The sequence below is a fragment of the Pseudonaja textilis genome, chromosome 14 (assembly GCF_049901715.1).
Source record: "Pseudonaja textilis isolate UNSWEBS1 chromosome 14, rPseTex1.2, whole genome shotgun sequence".
NCBI lineage: Eukaryota > Metazoa > Chordata > Lepidosauria > Squamata > Elapidae > Pseudonaja > Pseudonaja textilis.
In genome coordinates, this window is record NC_142003.1 from 1179240 (window position 1) to 1196574 (window position 17335).

Sequence of the window (17335 nt, forward strand, 5' to 3'; positions counted from 1 at the left end):
ACCTGGGCAGGTGCTACCCTCTTCCCACCCACCCACCAACCCCCGCGTCCTGGTGGTGGGCTAAGCCCTCGGGACCGGCGACTCCATCCCCTCGCCCTCCAATCCAAGGGAGAGGCCTGGCAGGGCAGCAACTCCCCCGTGTCTGCCCGCCCTGCGTGGTCCCTGCCCTGCCAGAGTGGCTGCCAGGCACCTGCCGGCTCCATGCATATTTGATGGCCGCTATTCTTCCCTGCAGTGGCTGGACGGAGAGAGTGGAGGAGGGAACGTCCTTCGGAGGGAGCCATTTGCAGAGGGGCAGGGCTGGGGGTCACCTCAATACCCGGGAGCAGGGGCCACTTCGCTTTCTGCACCCCCAACCCCCCCTCGGGGCAAATTTGGACCTGACCCCACGAGACCACTGAGCGTTAAATGCAGGTAATGCCCTCGTGGGGGATTTGAACTACCCCCCTTATTTCCTTCGGTGGGTTTTAATGGTCTTTTAAAATCCTTTTTGACTCCTTCACACAAACTTCACACGCAGAAAGCTTTTTTTGGGGGGGGGGCGGAGTGAAAGCTGGAAATCAAACGAATTGGTGCCACTTTAAACACCCGGAAAGCAAAGGTTGGCCTTTAGTTTCTCACCACCCAAAAGCTGGAAGCTGAAGATTTGAGGCCCTCCAACCTTTGTGGGGCCACATTGTAGGCTGACTGGGGTAAGGAACCCCCCCTGCCTGGAAAAGGCAGAGCAAGCTGCGCGGAAAGCTATTTGCCCTGCAAACAGGCCGGGTTCCAGCCCACTACGCAACGGCTCAGAAGCGTGAGAAAGCCAGCAATTCCGACCGGCTCCTCTTCCTTGGATATCCGAGTTTTTCCAGGCGGAGAAGACCTGAAGCTCACGTGCCCCACCTATTTTAAAGAGAGACCTTTGGATGTTCTCACCAACGGGAGAATCCGGACTGAGGGGGGGTAGGAGGGCACCCCACTCACTTTCCTCCACCCCCTGGGTCCCCCAATTTTTCTCCTCCACCGTGAACAACTGAGGTGTTGCTGGCATGTGACCAACGGGGAAAGGCGTGAGGCAGGCCAGGGATCCTGGCTCATCAGCATCTGGAGAGCCAGCAGCTTCCCGTTCCTGACCCAAACTACCAAAATTTCGGGTAAAGGACTAAAAAAAAACCAGACACCAAAGCTGTCCAAACAAGCCACCGAGCTCAGCAGAACCGGCTCCGGGGCGATGATCAGAGCGAAGGGCCACTTAAGGAACCAGAGCCCCAAACGATCACAAGGAACTCTCAGCCTGATGCTTGTGAAGATTATGGGTGCCCCCATCTTCCCCAGCTGGAGTGACCAGCGGCCAACAGCCCTGTGGCTCACCACCTCAGGAGGTCCAGGCGGCGTGGAGAGCAATCTAAGGAAGAGCTCCACGAACAGTTGAGAAGTTCCCGAGAGACGGGGAAATAAACATCCTTTATTTTAGCAGGAGGAGGGAGAAGGACTGGGGTGGGTGGGGGTGGGCTTTGGGGTCAGGAGGGGAGAGGACCGTGGGCGGCTCCTTCCTTTGGGGACCCTCCTGTCCGCAGAGGGGAGGGGGAAAGGCAGGCTCCTCACTCCGGTTCCGGCGTCCCACTCCCAAGGTCTCCAATCTGAGGCCGCTGACGGGAGGTCGCCGGGCTGCTACGATCGTCCAGTCTCCAATCGCCTCCCATGGAGGGACCCTCCACGACAGGCTCCCCCCAGGTGGCCCTCTAAGCAGGGCTCCCGTCCTGGTCCTTCTGTGTCCCGGAAAGGCTCCTCCCCCTTGGCGGCTACATCTCCCCTCCTGCCTGGGATTGGGGGGGAAGCCCCCCCCCTTCCCCGATGCCTTTGGCCAGGTGGGGCAGTGGAGTTTTGACACACTTTGCCGTTCAGCTGCACGGAGGGGAGCCAGGTACGGGCGGCTACTTCTTCACCACCTGGATGACGTCTTCGTGCTCCACCAGGTGGCTGAGCCCGACGCGCTGAGGGCTGTACTTGGTGCTGGTTCCCTGGACAGGCAGAGAGACGAGAGAGTGAAGGATGAAGGTCTTCGAACAAGTTGATCTCCAATAAGGCAGCGCTTCTCAACCACGGCCACTTTGAGAGGAATGGGCTCCCAGAATCCCCCAGCCCACCGCAAGACCCAGAAACGCTGCTGTCAGGTTTAGCTCTAGAGGGGCCGGGATTAGAGCGGACCCCGCCCCCCTTCCCCAAAGGGCACAAGGTGGCGGCAGAGGTTGGCTGCTCATATTCTCCTCCAAGAGGCTACTGGGACTGAGCCAGAGGTGCTTTTTTCTAAAAGGCAGCTGGACTTTCTTTGTTCTTCCTTGAAGGTCACTTCTCTTCCAAGAAGCTTCTTCAGTTCTGACTGACTGGTGAGGAATGGAAGCTACCCCCCCACGCTTGGCAAGCAGGCTGTAACAGCCTCTCTTCGCCTATATGTCAAGACCCTCTCAAGAGGCCCGGACGGGGCTCGAGGTCTGCTCCTGCTGCCCTTGTTCCTTTGATCTGGGCCTTTATGCAAGGAAGACCTTGCTGCTGGATCCGAACCCAGCGTCCACCCTGAGCCTCCAACCAGGCAGGAGGATTGTCCCAGAGGGCCGGCAAAACAGCCGGTCCAGCAGCCGGTCCAAGCTGAGCAATGGTGGGGAAACACAGCCTCGTTTCTGCCGTCCTTCTCGCAAGCATCATGCAGGCTGCTCCACAGCAGGATCGGGAGGAGAGGAGATGGCGCTTTCTGAATGCTCCCCCTGGGGAAGAGAGTTCCCTGCCAATAGAAAGTGGCACCGGAGGGGAAGTTTGCCCTTGGTGCGTTGGGTTTCCATCTGCAGGGAGCTCCCTAGTGCGGGGGTCTCCAACCTTGGCAACTTTTAAGGCTTGTGGACTTCAACTCCCAGAGTTCCTCAGCCAGCTTGGCTCAGAGATCCCTGCACCACCGACTGTTCCTTTACATGCCCAAAGGCCAGGCTTGAGCCTATAGTTCTGGCCATGGCTCTGCTGCTATGCCCCCTCCTCCTCTGGCAAACACTTACCCACACAAGGGCATACTTGAACTGGTCAGCTAACGTCCGGTGAATTCGATGGCACTGAAAAGGGGAAAGGTCGGGTAGGCCAGAAGGGGGCCTCGTGTATCCTCGATCGAAGCATCCCCCCACCCCCCACCCCGCAAGGATCCAGGCATCACAACAGCTGAGTTCCCACAACCCCGCCCGATGGGGCTGTCTCCCCCTTGTGGGACCCCCTTCAGACGAGCGGATTTCAATTCCCAGCACATCCGGCCCCAAGGCCCTTGCTCTGCGTTGCTGGCTGTCCAGATCCCTCTCTCTGGAGAGAGTTTGGATCGGGAGAAACTTCGCAGAACAAGGGGAAGTGAGCTTAAGGTGCATTGAGGCTCCTAACCCTCCAAGCACAGGATCCCGGGAGCTTGAAGGACTTACCACATGCTGGACGGAGGCCCCTTTTCGCAGGATGATCGCGTCTGAAAAATCAGGTCTCTCTGCAAGGAACAAGCATTTTTTCCGTGAGCGAAGGAGAGGAAGAGGAGCTGCTTGGCTTCCAAGTCACTACTAATACTGGCCTTCCCAACCTCCCCTTCCTCCTCAGGCACGACCCAGCTTCCTCGGCCGTTCCCGGGATTTCACTCACGGCCTCTTTTCTTTGTGTAGATGCAGGTGAGGGCCAGGTACTCCCACAGCGTTTCCAGGAGGTAGTCCAAATTCAGCTTCATGCCACAGCTGGGAAGACACAAACGTCAACGGACACAGGGGTAGCTCACGTTTTGCGCAGGGCTTGGCGGGGTGGTGGGAGTTTCCCTTACCTAATCACCACGCTGTGAGGCCTCCGGGCCAGGCGGTCCACTTCTTCCATGGAGATCTGGTCAATTTTGTTATAAACCTAAATTAAGACACCAAGAAGAGTTATTGGCTGCTCATCTTGCCAGAGGGTGACTTAATTATGAGCCCTCGCACCCCAGGCAGAGAAATGTTCTGGGACAACTGATTTTATTTGGGAGGAAAAATAATCAGCCGACAGATTTTTCACTGAAGGGAGTGCTGGGAGCTTGATTGCTTCAGATCAGAACAATATATTTTAAGTCCCCAAAGGTAGCTATCTGGATGCCTGCCAAACTGGAACGGGAAGGACAAAGAATGCCTCCACTTAATTAGAACCGTGCACCAATTACTCCGCCCCGGTTCGTTTCAGAAGGAAGTTTCTCCAAGCTACTCACGTAGAGGCAGGGCATGTACACTCGGTTGCCAACAATCACGTCGATGAACTCATCTGCGCTACAGTCTTCCCTGAACAGCACCTCGGCGTTGAAGATTTCTTAGGATGGGAGAGGTAAGGGCGCATTGCATTTCGTGGGACTCACGCTGCTCGCGGCCACAGGAACAGAGCCCAGCTGGGATCCGAATGCCAGGCAAGCTCTTGCCTACCTCTGTGTCAACCCATCTCCCCATCCCTTAAAATCTTGGCTCCTTGGGGAGAAGAAAGGGCCATGCCCGCCCCCACTGGAGAAAGGATACTGTATTCATGCAGGATGAGCTGCACCAGCTTCTCCGAGCACTGGGTCAAGGTCACGGTGGAGTTGAAGGAGATGCCGCCTCCCTTCTTGGGCTGGAAGGAGGACAGAGGGGCGGTTAGGACGATGCCGGAATGTCCCTCAATGTCAAACCTACCACGGGTGAACGGATATATGGTCTCATGATTTCCCCGGCCTGGATTCAGGACAAAAGAGGGGCCTCTAACCCAGGTTGCCCCACCAAAGGATCTAAGCTTGTGGGAAGGCAAATAAAAGCCTGGAGTGACATCCGGTTCCGGGTTTCTCCAACCTGACTCTCTGCGGTTGTCTGGAACTACGATACGGAATATCTGTGGGGCTGATGGAGGTTAGGATCCGGCCACCTGGACAGCCTAAGCTTCCCCTTGAACGGGAGACGCCAGCAGGCAAAGGCAGCTCCCTCCCACAGTACAAACGAGGATTTTCAGGCTTTCTGCGTCTCACCTTGAAGTAGATGTTGGGTTTATTCTTGTTCAGCCTGATGCCCACCGTTTCTAATTCCTTTTCCAAGAGAGCTCTGCAGGAGGAAGCATAACACACGCTCAAACTTTTGCCCAAATGTACGTTTGCAGAGTATGCCCTGCACCCTGATTACAAGCTGTAACCCTTACATTTTGCACAGGTACGGAGAAGACGCGAAGGCTGCCTTCTTAGGGGGCTGGCAAAGGAGAAATCCCCAAGGACCGAGCCTCTTCCCACACCATTCTGCCCCCCAGAAGCCCCTCCAACCTGCTGACCTCTGGACTTCGCCCTTGGTGGCGTCCAGCATCATGATGACAACATCCGAGGTCCGGGCCACTGCAATCACTTGGCGTCCTCGGCCCTTCCCTAACAACACAACATTTTTTACTCTTACAGAGAAGCTGACAAAGAACCGGGGCATAAAAGAGAGAGAGAGCGTGTCCATTTTTTGACCTGGTCAATCCCGACAGAACCCTCTCTCTTTGAAAGTTGACATAAACATTGCTTTCTCCTACAACAGCTCCAGGGCAGCTCTCCCCCCTCCGCCATCTGACACTTCTCAACAATGGGACTTCCTTATTTTTTATTTCATCTATTCGAATCCCGCCTTTATTATTTTGGCAAACATCTCAAGGTGGTGAACATATCCAGTACGCCTTCCTCCTCTTATTTTCCCCACAACAAAACCACGAGGCATTTAGCAATTAAAAAACAAAAGGGATTTCCAACCTTGAGCGGCTCCTTCAATGATCCCAGGAAGATCCAGAAGCTGGATATTGGCTCCTTTGTACTGCACATGAATGAAGAACAATCAGGAGAGGCAGCGAGGGCTGGAAAAGCAACCCACCACACTGATGATCAAGCAATCATCTTGTACGAATCTGAGTGCCAATTGAACAAGCGATTGAACTAGTCCGCGAGCTCCCCATTCCTAGAAGCAGCAGTATCGGCTCTGAGTGAATTGCTACCCCAGCGAGAGGGAACCTATTAAAAGTGCATTTACCTCTATGACTCCAGGAATACAGGTCAGTGTGGTGAATTCATAAGAAGCTGCTTCACTAGCTGTGGAAGTCATTAAACTCAGAAACGTGGACTGAAAGAGAAGGCAGAGATTTAGAAAGCAGCAGAACCTATTTTCACAGCCATGCCCAAGGAGTTCTTGTTCTCTGCTTGGCACTGACCTTCCCCACAGAAGGGAAACCGATCAGCGCCACCCGGGCATCTCCCGACTTCATCACATCGAAGCCTTCCCCTTTGCCCGCAGCCGATTTGGAAGGCTCTAGAAGCTGAGCTCTGTACTTGGCGAGCTTGGCCTTCAGCAGACCAAGATGGTACTCGGTAGCTGGCGGGGGAAATTGGAGAAAGAACAAAGGAGTCAAATCGACAAGGGGGTGGGGGTGGGGGGGGAAACTCAGGACAATCTGTTTCATCTGAGTCACTTGGGCAGCAGCTACAGTAAATCTAAAGCAATATTAATCATAATGCAGTAGTAACAACACGTTTTTCTTTGTTTTTCTTGCTACGCTCTATAAATATAATCCCAGGTGGCCCTTTTCTGCCCCTCTTCCTGTTTTCTGCACAAGCCACTCGCTTCTCCTTGCATGTTTCTGCGAGCTGTGCCAGCCATTTGCTTTCACACTTGTGGACCATCAGGACAGGGATGGCGGCTGTCCATTGCTTCTGGAGGCTGGCAGGAAGAGGCGGCGGTGGAGGAGGAGGAGGAGGAGGAGGCAATTGGCCCGAAGGGAATCCTGGTGGCTTCAATGGCTTTGCTATGATCTGGGCTGCAGGATGCAGCCAGTTGTTGTTGTTATTATTCAATCAATTTGCCACCTATCTCAGCATCATACTCTAGGCGGCTCACAACCATACAAGAAACGAAGAAATAAAATGGAAGTTTAAACAACGCAAAAGTAAAATAACAGAAAGATAAAACAAACGAAAAAGAAAACAGTTCATTTATGCAGCCGTTTATTGTATTTAGGAAATGTATAAAAGCGTAAACAGGCACATGCGATACACGTACACATGTATGTCACAGACAGACACACACACACATGTATGCTTGTATGCCTGTGTGTGTGCATGTATACACACATATATATACATAAACAGACATACGTACACGCACATGTATATATACATATACACATATACATGCATACACACACACGCGCACATGAACGAGTCAGATTTTGAAAAAAAATTAAATGTTATTTTGTATTAAATGACCCCCCCCTCGAATTAAAGTAACAGGCAAATAAATAACCGGCGGCCTTTTCCCCCTCCAAGGGGCACCTTTAAAGAGGCGGGAGGTTCGGGCAACCCGCCCGCTCTTTCCAGCCCCGCACAGGCAGCCCTCCAACAGGTGAAGCGCCCCTCCCCGGCCCGCCCGAGGCTCCGGAGCGCTTCCCCGGCGGGGCTCCTGCCCGACGGGCTCCCCCGCTCGCGCCTCACCTTTGTTCTTCTGGGTCCGGGCGATCTCCTTCTCGATCTCCGCGATCTTCTCCAGGATCCCCATCGTGGCGAGTCTGGCGGACAGGGATTAGGGACGGGCTGCCCCGGAAGTAGTTTCCGGGCAGATCCGGCACGCCAAGCCTTCCGCCCGGCAACCGGGACCAGCGATGTTTCATTCCGTCCCTGTCGGGGAAAGCTGGACTAGTGGGGAGGCCGCCCCAAGCCAAGGCAAAGACAGTTGTACTAATTTTACACAATTGTTTTTTGCTTTGCTTTGGTTGTGTCCAGCCTTGGCAACTTTAACACTGGTGGACTTCAATTCCCAGAATTCCCCATCCAACAGCATGGCTGGCTGGAGAATTCTGGGAGTCGAAGAGCACTGATCTTAAAAGTTGCCAAGGTCGGACATCCCTAATATAGTAAACTGTCAGCAGGCACAAATTTAATATATTATTTAATACATATATTAAAAATATTGTTCAGCCCATATATTAAAACATCATTTATTACAACCATACACAGCTCAGAATCACCTAAATTGAGCCATGTACACAATTCAATAGAATTTTTTTTTTCATCCTATCCCCATACAGATAACAAATAATCAGAGTTGGAAGGGACCTTATAGGTCATCTAGTCCAACTCCCCACCCAAGCGGGAGACCCTACACCATTTCTGACAAATGGCAGTCCAGTCTCTTCTTGAAGATCTCAAATGATGGCATCCCCAAGGCTTAAGGGTCGCTTGTGTCCTCTTTTCATTTTTGATGTGCTGGCTTCTGAATATCTGCTTTTTTCTGGGCATCTACAATGCCAAGGAAAAATGAAGAAGCTTCTTTAGCTGATGGGGTCTTTAGCTAAAGAGTTGCTCCCAGCTATTGGCTAAAGGTTGGCCAGTGCTACAAAGCCCATATTGCAAATATTACAAAACCCATTGTACATGGCCCTCCCAGCCCAAAGGAGAGTTAGGTGGATTTCTTGGCAAAGGGCAGAGGGTAAAACAGAGCTCTATAGCATCACAGTGACTGGGCCAAACACAAAATATGCTTTTACACTGCTGATCTTATGTCAATCATCCAGATATCCAGTATGCAAAGTAGCCATCATACCATCTTGCAAGAAAGTGATGAAGTGGGGGTGTTTTAATTTTCAGAAATTAGCCTTTGATTAACATTTCTAGTTCTTTGAAGTAATGAAGCAGGAATGTGAAATTTTGACAAGCACAAAAGGTACATTAAGGATGCCGGCCCAATTTTATTTATATGCCCAGACATCCAGGACTTGCTTTCCTCCCCCCAAAAAAGTTTGTCAAACATGTGAATACTGATATTCTGTACCCTTCTCTCCCCAGGGAAAACAATTAGAATTGTCCACATGGTTCTGAGCCTTTTGGAAAATATCAACTTGCTTAAGAATTATGAGACTAATTATGAGCGGGGCAGCCTGATAGAGGAATAAAATAAGGAAAAGAGCACACATGAATGCTTTTTAAATACACATTCTTTTATTTGGGACACTGATAAATCTGGAAGAAAAAAAAAACCCAGTCTCTTTTCTGCAATTCATCTATAAATACTCTTTAATACTGTGATTAAGCTTATAACATCCTTTCCATACACTTTGGAAGACCCCACCCCTTTGACAAGCTTCATCCTGTTTTTTTCAATAAACCCAGAGGCAATGGCTCTTGTTTAATAGAGAGAGAGAATGAAAGACAAGCCTTAAAGGGGGAAAAAAAGCTATTTTCAAAAGAAAAGTTGAAATACTACTAACTTTACCCAACTTAATTCCCGTCTGCTTCATCTCAAGCGCAAGCATGTTAGTGCATCAAACCAGAGTTCTTGGCCAAAAATGAATGTCACATCGATGCCTTAAACAGAATGGAAATCCTGCTTCCTCCAACCTGATATTGGCTTGTTTATTCCAAGTTATTCAAATCTCCCGAATGGAGGGTAGAAATCTGATATAAATTCCTGCTACAAAATGTTCCATCTGTTTAATAATAAGCCTTTGGAAACAGCTTGGGCGTTAGCGCAAAGGCCCCTGGAATTTTCAGTGGCTAGAGTAAGAAGTACATTTTCCAACATTTGAGAGATTAGGTTCCAAAAGAAACCACCACCTGAGGTTGGAGGTGATCATACAATCTTCGAGTTAAATTAACTTTAAGCCCAGCTGAAGGCCTGCCATATTCCCTTCTACCAATGCCTGGCACAAGTTGGACTTCACTCCCTCTTGGCTGAAAAACCATTTTCACATAAATCATGGAAGTCTATGCCTGAAGGATATTGTCTCAAGGCTCTCCGTGGCATGTGAAACTAAACATTTCAACAACCAGGACAGTATCATCCCAATGATTTACGGTCATTTACCCCGCCCCGCCCCCCCCAAGGGTAAAGAAAAGAAGCCCAAGAAGGAACCGCAACCAAGAGTTTGCTTTGCAATCTTTCTCAATTTGGGACAGTGTGAACAGGACTAGCCTCTCCTTGTATGCTACGGGGAAGGTGCTGAAATGGAGAGACAACTTATCACTTTCTGTAGATCCCAAATTTTTCCCTGGCCAGCGCTTCCAAGGTCACTTCTACCCAATAAGTTTAATTCTTTTAAGTTTTGCTGTTAAGCATCACTGGCTGGAGAGGCTCTGGAAAATCCTTTAACCTGAAGTTTTTCATCATCTTCTGGCAAGCTGTGATTGTTCAACCATTTTCCTCCAGTGCCAAAGGTTATAAGCAGGTTGATCCCAATCCAATTACAGGCACGACTACTTCTCCACAAGAGGACTACTTGCCTAGAAACAGAGTGGGAGAAGTAGGAGGGAGTTGTGGTTTGTAACGGAGGGGAGAGCTGTGGGAATTCTGCAGGATGCTCCTGACCTTCTAGGGCAGGGCATGAATATATTGCATGCAGACTAAATGGGTTTCCTGCATGGCTGACGGAAATGCTTGGTTTGAAGCAGGCATGCTCTTACTGAGATGCATACATTCCTGTGCAGTTAAAACAATTAGGTCCAACAAATGCAAACCCCAGCACTTATTAATTAGCATCTTGGTTTATACCAGGGGTGTGTCCAACCTTGGCAACTTTTAATTCCCAACTTCAATTGCCAAAATTTCCCAGCATGGCTAGCTGAGGAATTCTGAGTGTTCATAGGTCTGAACTTTGCCAAGCTTGGACATCTCTGATTTACACTGTGGCAAAGGAAAGGAAAGAGCCCACCTTAACATGCACAGCTACCATGTGCTGAAAGATATAGGATAGTGTAAGCCAGTGGTCATTCTTTTAAATAGTCTGTCTTAACAAGCCAAATTCTGAAATTAAAACAAAACAGCAGGATTCTACAATCCACGTGTCAAATGAGCCAGCCTGCACAGAGATTTATCTTCTTTTACATCATTTATTCCAGCTTTGCTCGCTGTCGGGAAGAACAAAGAGCTACAGAGAAGAACGCTGCTCCAACCTACTTTCAAGTCCTTTTTTCAGTGACCTTTCGCAAGCGACACTTTTTGACCCCCCCCCCGCCCCCCATCATTCAAGGAAGCGAAAACCATTCCGTACTTTAAGAGCACAGCCTGTTCCCTGCCCCTCTTCAAGACCGTGGTACACACTGTGCAGGAGACAGAGAGAAATTCTTCCTCCGCCCCAGTTACCTGCCCATGTTTGAAAATCAAGCCATGATGAACGTTTCTGATCCTGCCACAAAGGAAGGCCGAGCCCCAAAGCGAACAACCACAACCTATAATTTTTGGCCACTGGGGACATTCCGTCCCTCTCCATTGCCAAACACTGCAAAGTCCAAGGCACCTGCGGAAGCAGACAGGACGGCAGCGGAGCGCATTCGAAGCATTTCGAAGCAAGCAAGCAAGCAAGCAAGCAAGGAGAACAGCAGGCCCGGCTCACGAGCTGCATCATGTTCCTGCTCTGAAAATTCGAGTGGCAGAGCGGTTCCCACCCACCCCCAACGACGATGTGGAGACGCAGAAGCCTCTTGAGGCCGCATGAAACAGGACAGCCACTCTTACACAACCACACATGCATAAAGTTTGGCACAGAAGCCTTAAGTCACTGAACATTTCAAAGTCTTGGGAGACCAGTTTATTTGGGGAGGGGGATGAGGATGCTTTATTTTACTTTTTTTTTTTTTTTTTTGGTCTGATAAAAGTCCTAGCAAACATCTGGTGTTTTCTGCAGCGTAAACCTGGCGCGCACATCAGAAGCGTAATTTGCATATCGCCAAGCGCTTCCTTCGTGATGAGCAGGTGGCAACACTGCGAGATAATTACAGAGAGAGAGAGAGAGAGAGAGAGAGAGAGAGAGAGAGCGCTCACCACCATCCACCAGGATGCGAGCTGGTGAGCTTGCACTCATTTTCATCGGGAGGAAAGAAAAAAATAAAAATAAAAAAGCAGCCATTGTAAAATATCATGAAGAATAATTTGTGCACGTTACCACACAAGTCTTTGAGGCCAGCGGTGAGGAAGTGGTCCATAAAAGCACCCCTCTTTCAAAAAGTCCTTAAAACATTTTTCCATTTAATGTTGCAAATTCTGCATCGGCATAATTAATTAGCTTTCCCGCCACTGCAGGTTGCTTTAAGCTCGCGCTGCTGGGACTGACTAACATTCCTGAGAAAGTTGAGCCTTGTAAACCAACAGGAGCAGATTATTCATCCCACCCCCAGCCAGGCCCCGCTTTCTTCGGTCAACTGCTTCCTTAGCAAACACTGCAGTTGTGGGCCAGACACACCAACCTCAAGTAGCGCTTAGACCAGACAGGACACCCGCCCCCCCGCACCTGTTCTAGAGGAACCCCTAGACGGAGCCAAGGAGGAAGCAACATAAGCAGGAAGCAACTTATGTTCTCTTCTATTCCAAGGTGATCTGGGGAGATGCAGGCGTTTCCTTCCCCCCAAAAGGAGCGGAGGGGAAAGGATTGTCAGCGATCCCGAGAGGCGAACTCTGCAAGAAAAGGGCATTGAACGGTAGCTCCGAGACCAGACTACGGGATCATGTTGGCCACGCAGCTGGAAGGAGGATCAGGCGGTCCCATGGATTCCCCTTGGTGCTTTCGGATCGGTCCAGATGCCCGTAAGAGGGGAGCCTGGTGTCTTCTGTCCTGACCGAGACATCCCCGTTGTCTGAATAGAAGATGCGCCCTGGCGCTCGCCTCCTTCTCTCCCCACCCCCCGGCCTCACTGGCCATCTCTTAGTGAAGCTCTTGGCATCCCTGTCACCGGAATTCGTAAATGGGTGCGCTGTACTCAGGGACGTGAGTCAGATTCAGAGATTGATACCTGGGGGAGCAAGGAAAAACAGGTTGAGCAGAACAAACGCGGGCTGATTCTGCAGTAGGTTCCCAAGGCGGCAGCCTCACAGCATCGGAGAGCCCGGGTGGCACAAGGGTTAGAATGCAGGACTGCAGGCTGATTTTGCCGACTGCCAGCAGCTCAATCCTGACCGGCTCAAGGTTGACTCAGCCTTCCATCCTTCCGAGGTGGGTAAAATGAGGACCCAGATTGTTGGGGGCAAGAGGCTGACTCTGTAAAATGGCTTAGAGAGGTGCTGTAAAGCATTGTGAGGTGGTATATAAGTGCTACGGCTATCAAGCTATGGCTAACCACAGCAAAACATGCGGGATGGTATCTCTAAAATTTGGGCTTGGGCGAGGAAGAGTTCAATTTCCCATCATCCCCTATCTTACCATTCTGAACTCCTGTGATAGTAATAGCCCTCTATACATGCTGCAGATTTCTGAAAGCATATGTAATAAAATCCAGCGAAGGATGCCCCGCTGATGTCTTTAATGGTGTGATCTGGGACTAGGAACTGCTCCTGCACAGAAATTAAACACGTAAAGACAGAGAAAGCGAAAGTATGGGTTTTTTTTTTAATCTGAAAGATGATCTTTCAAGGGAATTACAATTCTTTCAAATATTGTTATGTATGAAATGTACATGCTGAACCAAATCACAGTTTGGAGCGGTGTTTCTCAACCGTGGCAATTTTAAGATCCGTGGACTTCAAGTCCCATAATTCCTCAGCTGAGAAATTATGAGGAACTCTCGGTTTTGGGAGTTGAAGTCTTAAAGCTGCTAAGGTTGAGAAACACTGCTCTACAGATGGCTACAAGGAGCAAATAAACGTAATTTTACTTTTCTTAAGATTAAGGCGAACGGAAAGTGTAGGATCTTTAAATCCAAGTTTAGCCCCTTACCACTCCTAAGTCACCCTCTGGAACTGTCCTCAAACAACTTACTTTCCATCTCATGAAGACAAAGTCATCATTCTTCAGATCCTCATAATCAAAATCGTCAGAGTTAAATATTTTTGCGAACTGGTAAAAGGCTGGGAACTTCCCCTAGGAGAAAAGGGGGAGACCCGCATCACTGATGCCCTTGACATTCCCGGGCCCCCATTTAAGAGCGCGCCCACACTCCAAAACCAACACTATCCCAGGTTCCCACTAAGATGGGGCACCGTGCTGCTGCAAACACCCAAGAAATGCTCCTTCTTCTTCCCCCAAACGTGACCTCGCATGGAAAGCTAGCAAGTCAGGGAGAATCCTGCACGAATCTTTTCCCCGTTTTCTTCCTCCGGCGTAGACTAGCTCTTGCCTCTCTCAGTCCCCGCCCACTGGGGCAGGGGATCCCAGGCTGGGCAAAATCAAGGGCAAGGGACTCACCCAATGTTTACGATCCACGTCTTCGTCTGCATCCCATTTCCGGGTTAAAAACGGATGCTTTTTACTGATTATTTCTCCTTCAAAGAAAGTAGTGAGTGTTGGATACTCCTAAGAGTGAAACGGGCACAGGATGAACATACAGAAGAAATCAAGGATTATTTTTTTCCCCCTACTTTCCTAAAGCAGTTGCCGTTGGGCACTGAAGAATGCTTCCGGAAAGAGAGGGTCTCTTCCAGACACATACCTCAGTAAGGCCTTTAATCTTTAAGTATCCACAGAGATAGGAGTTATCCATGTCAACATGCTGGAAGACAAAAGGAAAACGTATCCTCAAAGATCAGGGCTTAAGGCTGGAACAAACAGATCAAACAACACAGAGAATCTTCCTCTGCAATTGGGAAAACAAGCACAGCGCCCTGAACTTCAATTAAAGTGGAACTAACTCCAGGTTTACACACCCCTCTCCCTCCTTCTGCTACATTAGTGGGAAGTCCTTCTGAAAAGTCAGTGTTAAATTATGCTAATTATGCTGACCGCCAGGAGTTTGATTCTCACTTGCTCAGCCTTCCATCCTTCTGAGGTGGGTAAAATGTGGACCCAGATTGTTGGGGGGGGCAAGAGGCTGACTCTGTAAACCGCTTAGAGGGGACTGGAAAGCACTGTGAAGCGGTATAGAAGTCTAAGTGCTGTGGCTATTTCAAGAAGCTACAGCAGCATTGAAAACAGCCTTGTTCTCCCAATTCCTGCACCACATTTAGACCACTGGCATCACTCATCGAGACAGGAAGAAAGGCCCACGTATGCATTCCTTGTTCTTCCATCTAGCCTGCAACTCTCCTTCCCTGGAGCTTCCTCATTCTACAGCCCTTTCTGTCAAAGACAAAAGCCCCATCGGGTTCCTCTTTGCCATTTCTAACCTCCTTGGCTCAAGCAGTTACACAACTCCCAGGCGTCAACCTTTCCATGTATCAAGCTGGCCTTGAAAACAAAACCCACAGATTCACCCGTCCGCATCATCGGCTTAGAAAGAACTTGCGAGAAGAGTTTGGAAAAGAAAAAGCAGCCCAACCTTCTCTTTCATTTCAAAGGTCTACTTTCATAGAGTCACCTGGAAAGAACTGTCGTCAAATATAGCCCAGGTAGCAAAAGCAGAACAATGACCAGCGGATGCTATTCGGGGCTCCTGACCTTTACGGCAAAGGCACCGTTTTGTCTGTGCTTTGTGGGGGCAAGTCAGATTACAGTGGAAACAATGCAGGTCTGGGTCTAAAAATTGCCTGGAGGTTGGATGGAAATTGTCCAAGAACATCTGAGTCTTTGGAGTCATAGCCTCTGGGTGGCCTGGGCATAAAAGAACGGACTCTGCTCGGCTGACATTTTATTTCCAAGATTGGCCAGCCAGAAGACCATGGTTTGCTCCTTTGGTGTCTGACAGCCGGGATATAACCTTGTGGAAATAGGTTTCCAGGGTATCATCAGCTGAAGATATCACATCCAAAGAGACCTCTGAAATTACCAGCAAACCTATTTTGCTGACTTAAAGGTGCATTGAAGGCTGCAACAACTTCCCAAACACCAACCCTGACAACAGCAGAAAGACCTCAAACTGAAACATCTACAGCTCCAGGAGCAGCCAAATAAATGCCTTAATGCCCCAAAAGGTGTGTGCTCACCTACTGAGCCCCAAGAGCTCAATTCACCGCTAAGCCAGGGTGAAAACTCCCTGGTCTCCTGGAAGCACAAGCCGTCGAAGGCTCCGGTCTTTCAGTGCTTATTTGCTTATTCTACTCCACTGATGGGGCTTACATGGGGCTTCATGCAACTGTCCCAGGGAGCTCGCAACCATCCACTGGGATTTTTTTTTTTTAAAGCACCATTTTATCTCCCCTCCTGGTGCCAGACCGATCGTCCTCCCAGCTCAGCCTCCATCCTAGCCTAAAGGAAAGATCTTCATGTCTCCTCTCCAGAAGGCTAAAAGGGCGGGGCGGGGCGGGGGGGTGGCACTGACAAGAGGCGCCTCCAAGCCCCACCAGGCAGCAGGTTTCCAGGAAGGGGGTCTGGAGCCTCCCCATCTGAGCTACCAGGAACCCCCCCCTACACACACACCCCTCCCTCCTCTCCCCCTTCTGCCCGCCAGTTTGACAGGAGGACTTGCTGGGCACATCTGGGTGCTGGGGGGGGGTGTCCTTGGGGAGCCAAATCCCAGGGGCTTCCTGGCAGTCAGGCATGCTTAGCTCCGGCCATGCAGCCCCCCCCAAAAAAATCCGGGGATCTTTGCAGCCAGGTGTTCTTGCAAATCCCGGCAAAAATTGGGGAAGGCGGGGAAGATGATGCCAGGCGCAAGGTGCGTGTTTGGGGTGGGGGGGGGAGGACTGGGCGAGGCAGCATCTCTTTGGGGCTTTGGGGGAACCTTCTACCGCCCCCACCAAATTCGGGGTCCACGAAGCCCGCCTCCGCCCCCCATAAGGACCCCTCCTCAGCCTTCGTGCCATAGGAGACCCCGGGGGAAAGCACCCCCCTTTTCGCCCCCTTCCCCTCCCAGGACTACTACGGAGCGCCTCCTCCTCCTCCTCCTCCTCCTCGGCCCCTTCAAGGGGAAGGGCCAGGGGCGCGGGGGGGACGGGGGCCGCCGGGGAGGATGGGTCCCGGGCTCCCCGACGGGCCGGGCGGGGCGGCTCACCTGCACCACCACCTCCACCTCGTAGGCGTTGCCCTTGGAGCGCTGCTGCCCGCGGAACTTGGCGCCGCTGTAGAGGCGGCTGGTGCTGACGCCGGGCTGCGCCGTGTTGATGGGCGGCGGCGGCTCCAGGCGGGCGGCGGCGGAGGCTCCCGGGGCCGGCTCCGCGGGGCAGCGGCAGGAGCTCCGCACCGGCATCTCGGCCGGGTCTCCCGGCGCCAGCGCGGGACGGGCGGGCGGGCCTGGCTCGTCCTCCGTCACCAGGCCGGCCTCCCTGCCCGCCTGCAGCCCGCTCCGCCTCGGCTCCGGCCCGCTCCCCTCGCCGCCGCCGATTGGCCGCCCGCCGGGCCACGCCGCGCCCCGATTGGCCGCGCTCCGGTCACGTGCGCGGCGACGGGGGAGAAGGGGACGCCGCTTCCGCTGGGGACACGGCGCGGCGGAGGGGACAAACTGCGTTTGTGACGCCGATTGGCCGCCCGCCCCGCCACCGGCAACATGGCGGCGCCCTGA

The 17335-nt window shown here is 51.4% G+C and overlaps 3 protein-coding genes across 3 annotated transcripts in view; all 3 read right to left on the reverse strand.

The window, feature by feature from the left end:
* MYO15A (myosin XVA) overlaps nucleotides 1-1685 on the reverse strand; it is a 48677-nt gene extending 46992 nt beyond the window's left edge. The window contains exons 1-2 of the mRNA XM_087912743.1: nucleotides 1588-1685; nucleotides 967-1121 (exon numbers count right to left, since the gene is read on the reverse strand). Coding sequence (XP_087768869.1) covers nucleotides 967-1121; nucleotides 1588-1685 — 253 coding nt within the window. The remainder of the gene's footprint in view (nucleotides 1-966; nucleotides 1122-1587) is intronic.
* On the reverse strand, nucleotides 1428-7618 carry DRG2 (developmentally regulated GTP binding protein 2). The gene is made up of 13 exons (XM_026704412.2): nucleotides 7475-7618; nucleotides 6199-6359; nucleotides 6021-6110; nucleotides 5747-5807; nucleotides 5293-5383; nucleotides 5000-5072; nucleotides 4521-4611; nucleotides 4223-4320; nucleotides 3812-3888; nucleotides 3640-3728; nucleotides 3432-3490; nucleotides 3027-3080; nucleotides 1428-2003 (listed from the first exon to the last, which is right to left on the reverse strand). Exons 1-13 carry the CDS (start codon nucleotides 7536-7538, stop codon nucleotides 1917-1919), a joined length of 1095 nt encoding a protein of 364 aa, XP_026560197.1. The 5' UTR covers nucleotides 7539-7618; the 3' UTR covers nucleotides 1428-1916.
* A 3918-nt stretch (nucleotides 7619-11536) lies between these two features.
* GID4 (GID complex subunit 4 homolog) lies at nucleotides 11537-17181 on the reverse strand. Its single transcript, XM_026704413.2, has 6 exons — nucleotides 16829-17181; nucleotides 14393-14452; nucleotides 14149-14256; nucleotides 13723-13824; nucleotides 13168-13298; nucleotides 11537-12760 (listed from the first exon to the last, which is right to left on the reverse strand). The coding sequence occupies exons 1-6, from the start codon at nucleotides 17021-17023 to the stop codon at nucleotides 12697-12699; spliced, it is 660 nt and encodes a 219-aa protein (XP_026560198.1). The 5' UTR covers nucleotides 17024-17181; the 3' UTR covers nucleotides 11537-12696.
* Nucleotides 17182-17335: the final 154 nt, after the last annotated feature.

Bases quoted from the DNA above. Each gene is read 5' to 3' on its own strand.
- DRG2 (XM_026704412.2), bottom strand. From the start codon at position 7,538: ATGGGGATCCTGGAGAAGATCGCGGAGATCGAGAAGGAGATCGCCCGG. The intron at 3,729-3,811 runs GTAAGGGAAACT...GTGTCTTCCCAG, and splicing joins CCTCACAGCGTGGTGATTAG to CTGTGGCATGAAGCTGAATT. The intron at 3,081-3,431 runs GTAAGTCCTTCA...TCCCCTTTTCAG, and splicing joins GGGCCTCCGTCCAGCATGTG to TGCCATCGAATTCACCGGAC.
- GID4 (XM_026704413.2), bottom strand. From the start codon at position 17,023: ATGCCGGTGCGGAGCTCCTGCCGCTGCCCCGCGGAGCCGGCCCCGGGA. The intron at 13,299-13,722 runs GTAAGTTGTTTG...ATTTCTGTGCAG, and splicing joins TTGTCTTCATGAGATGGAAA to GAGCAGTTCCTAGTCCCAGA. The intron at 12,761-13,167 runs GTAAGATAGGGG...TTGCTCCCCCAG, and splicing joins TATCACAGGAGTTCAGAATG to GTATCAATCTCTGAATCTGA.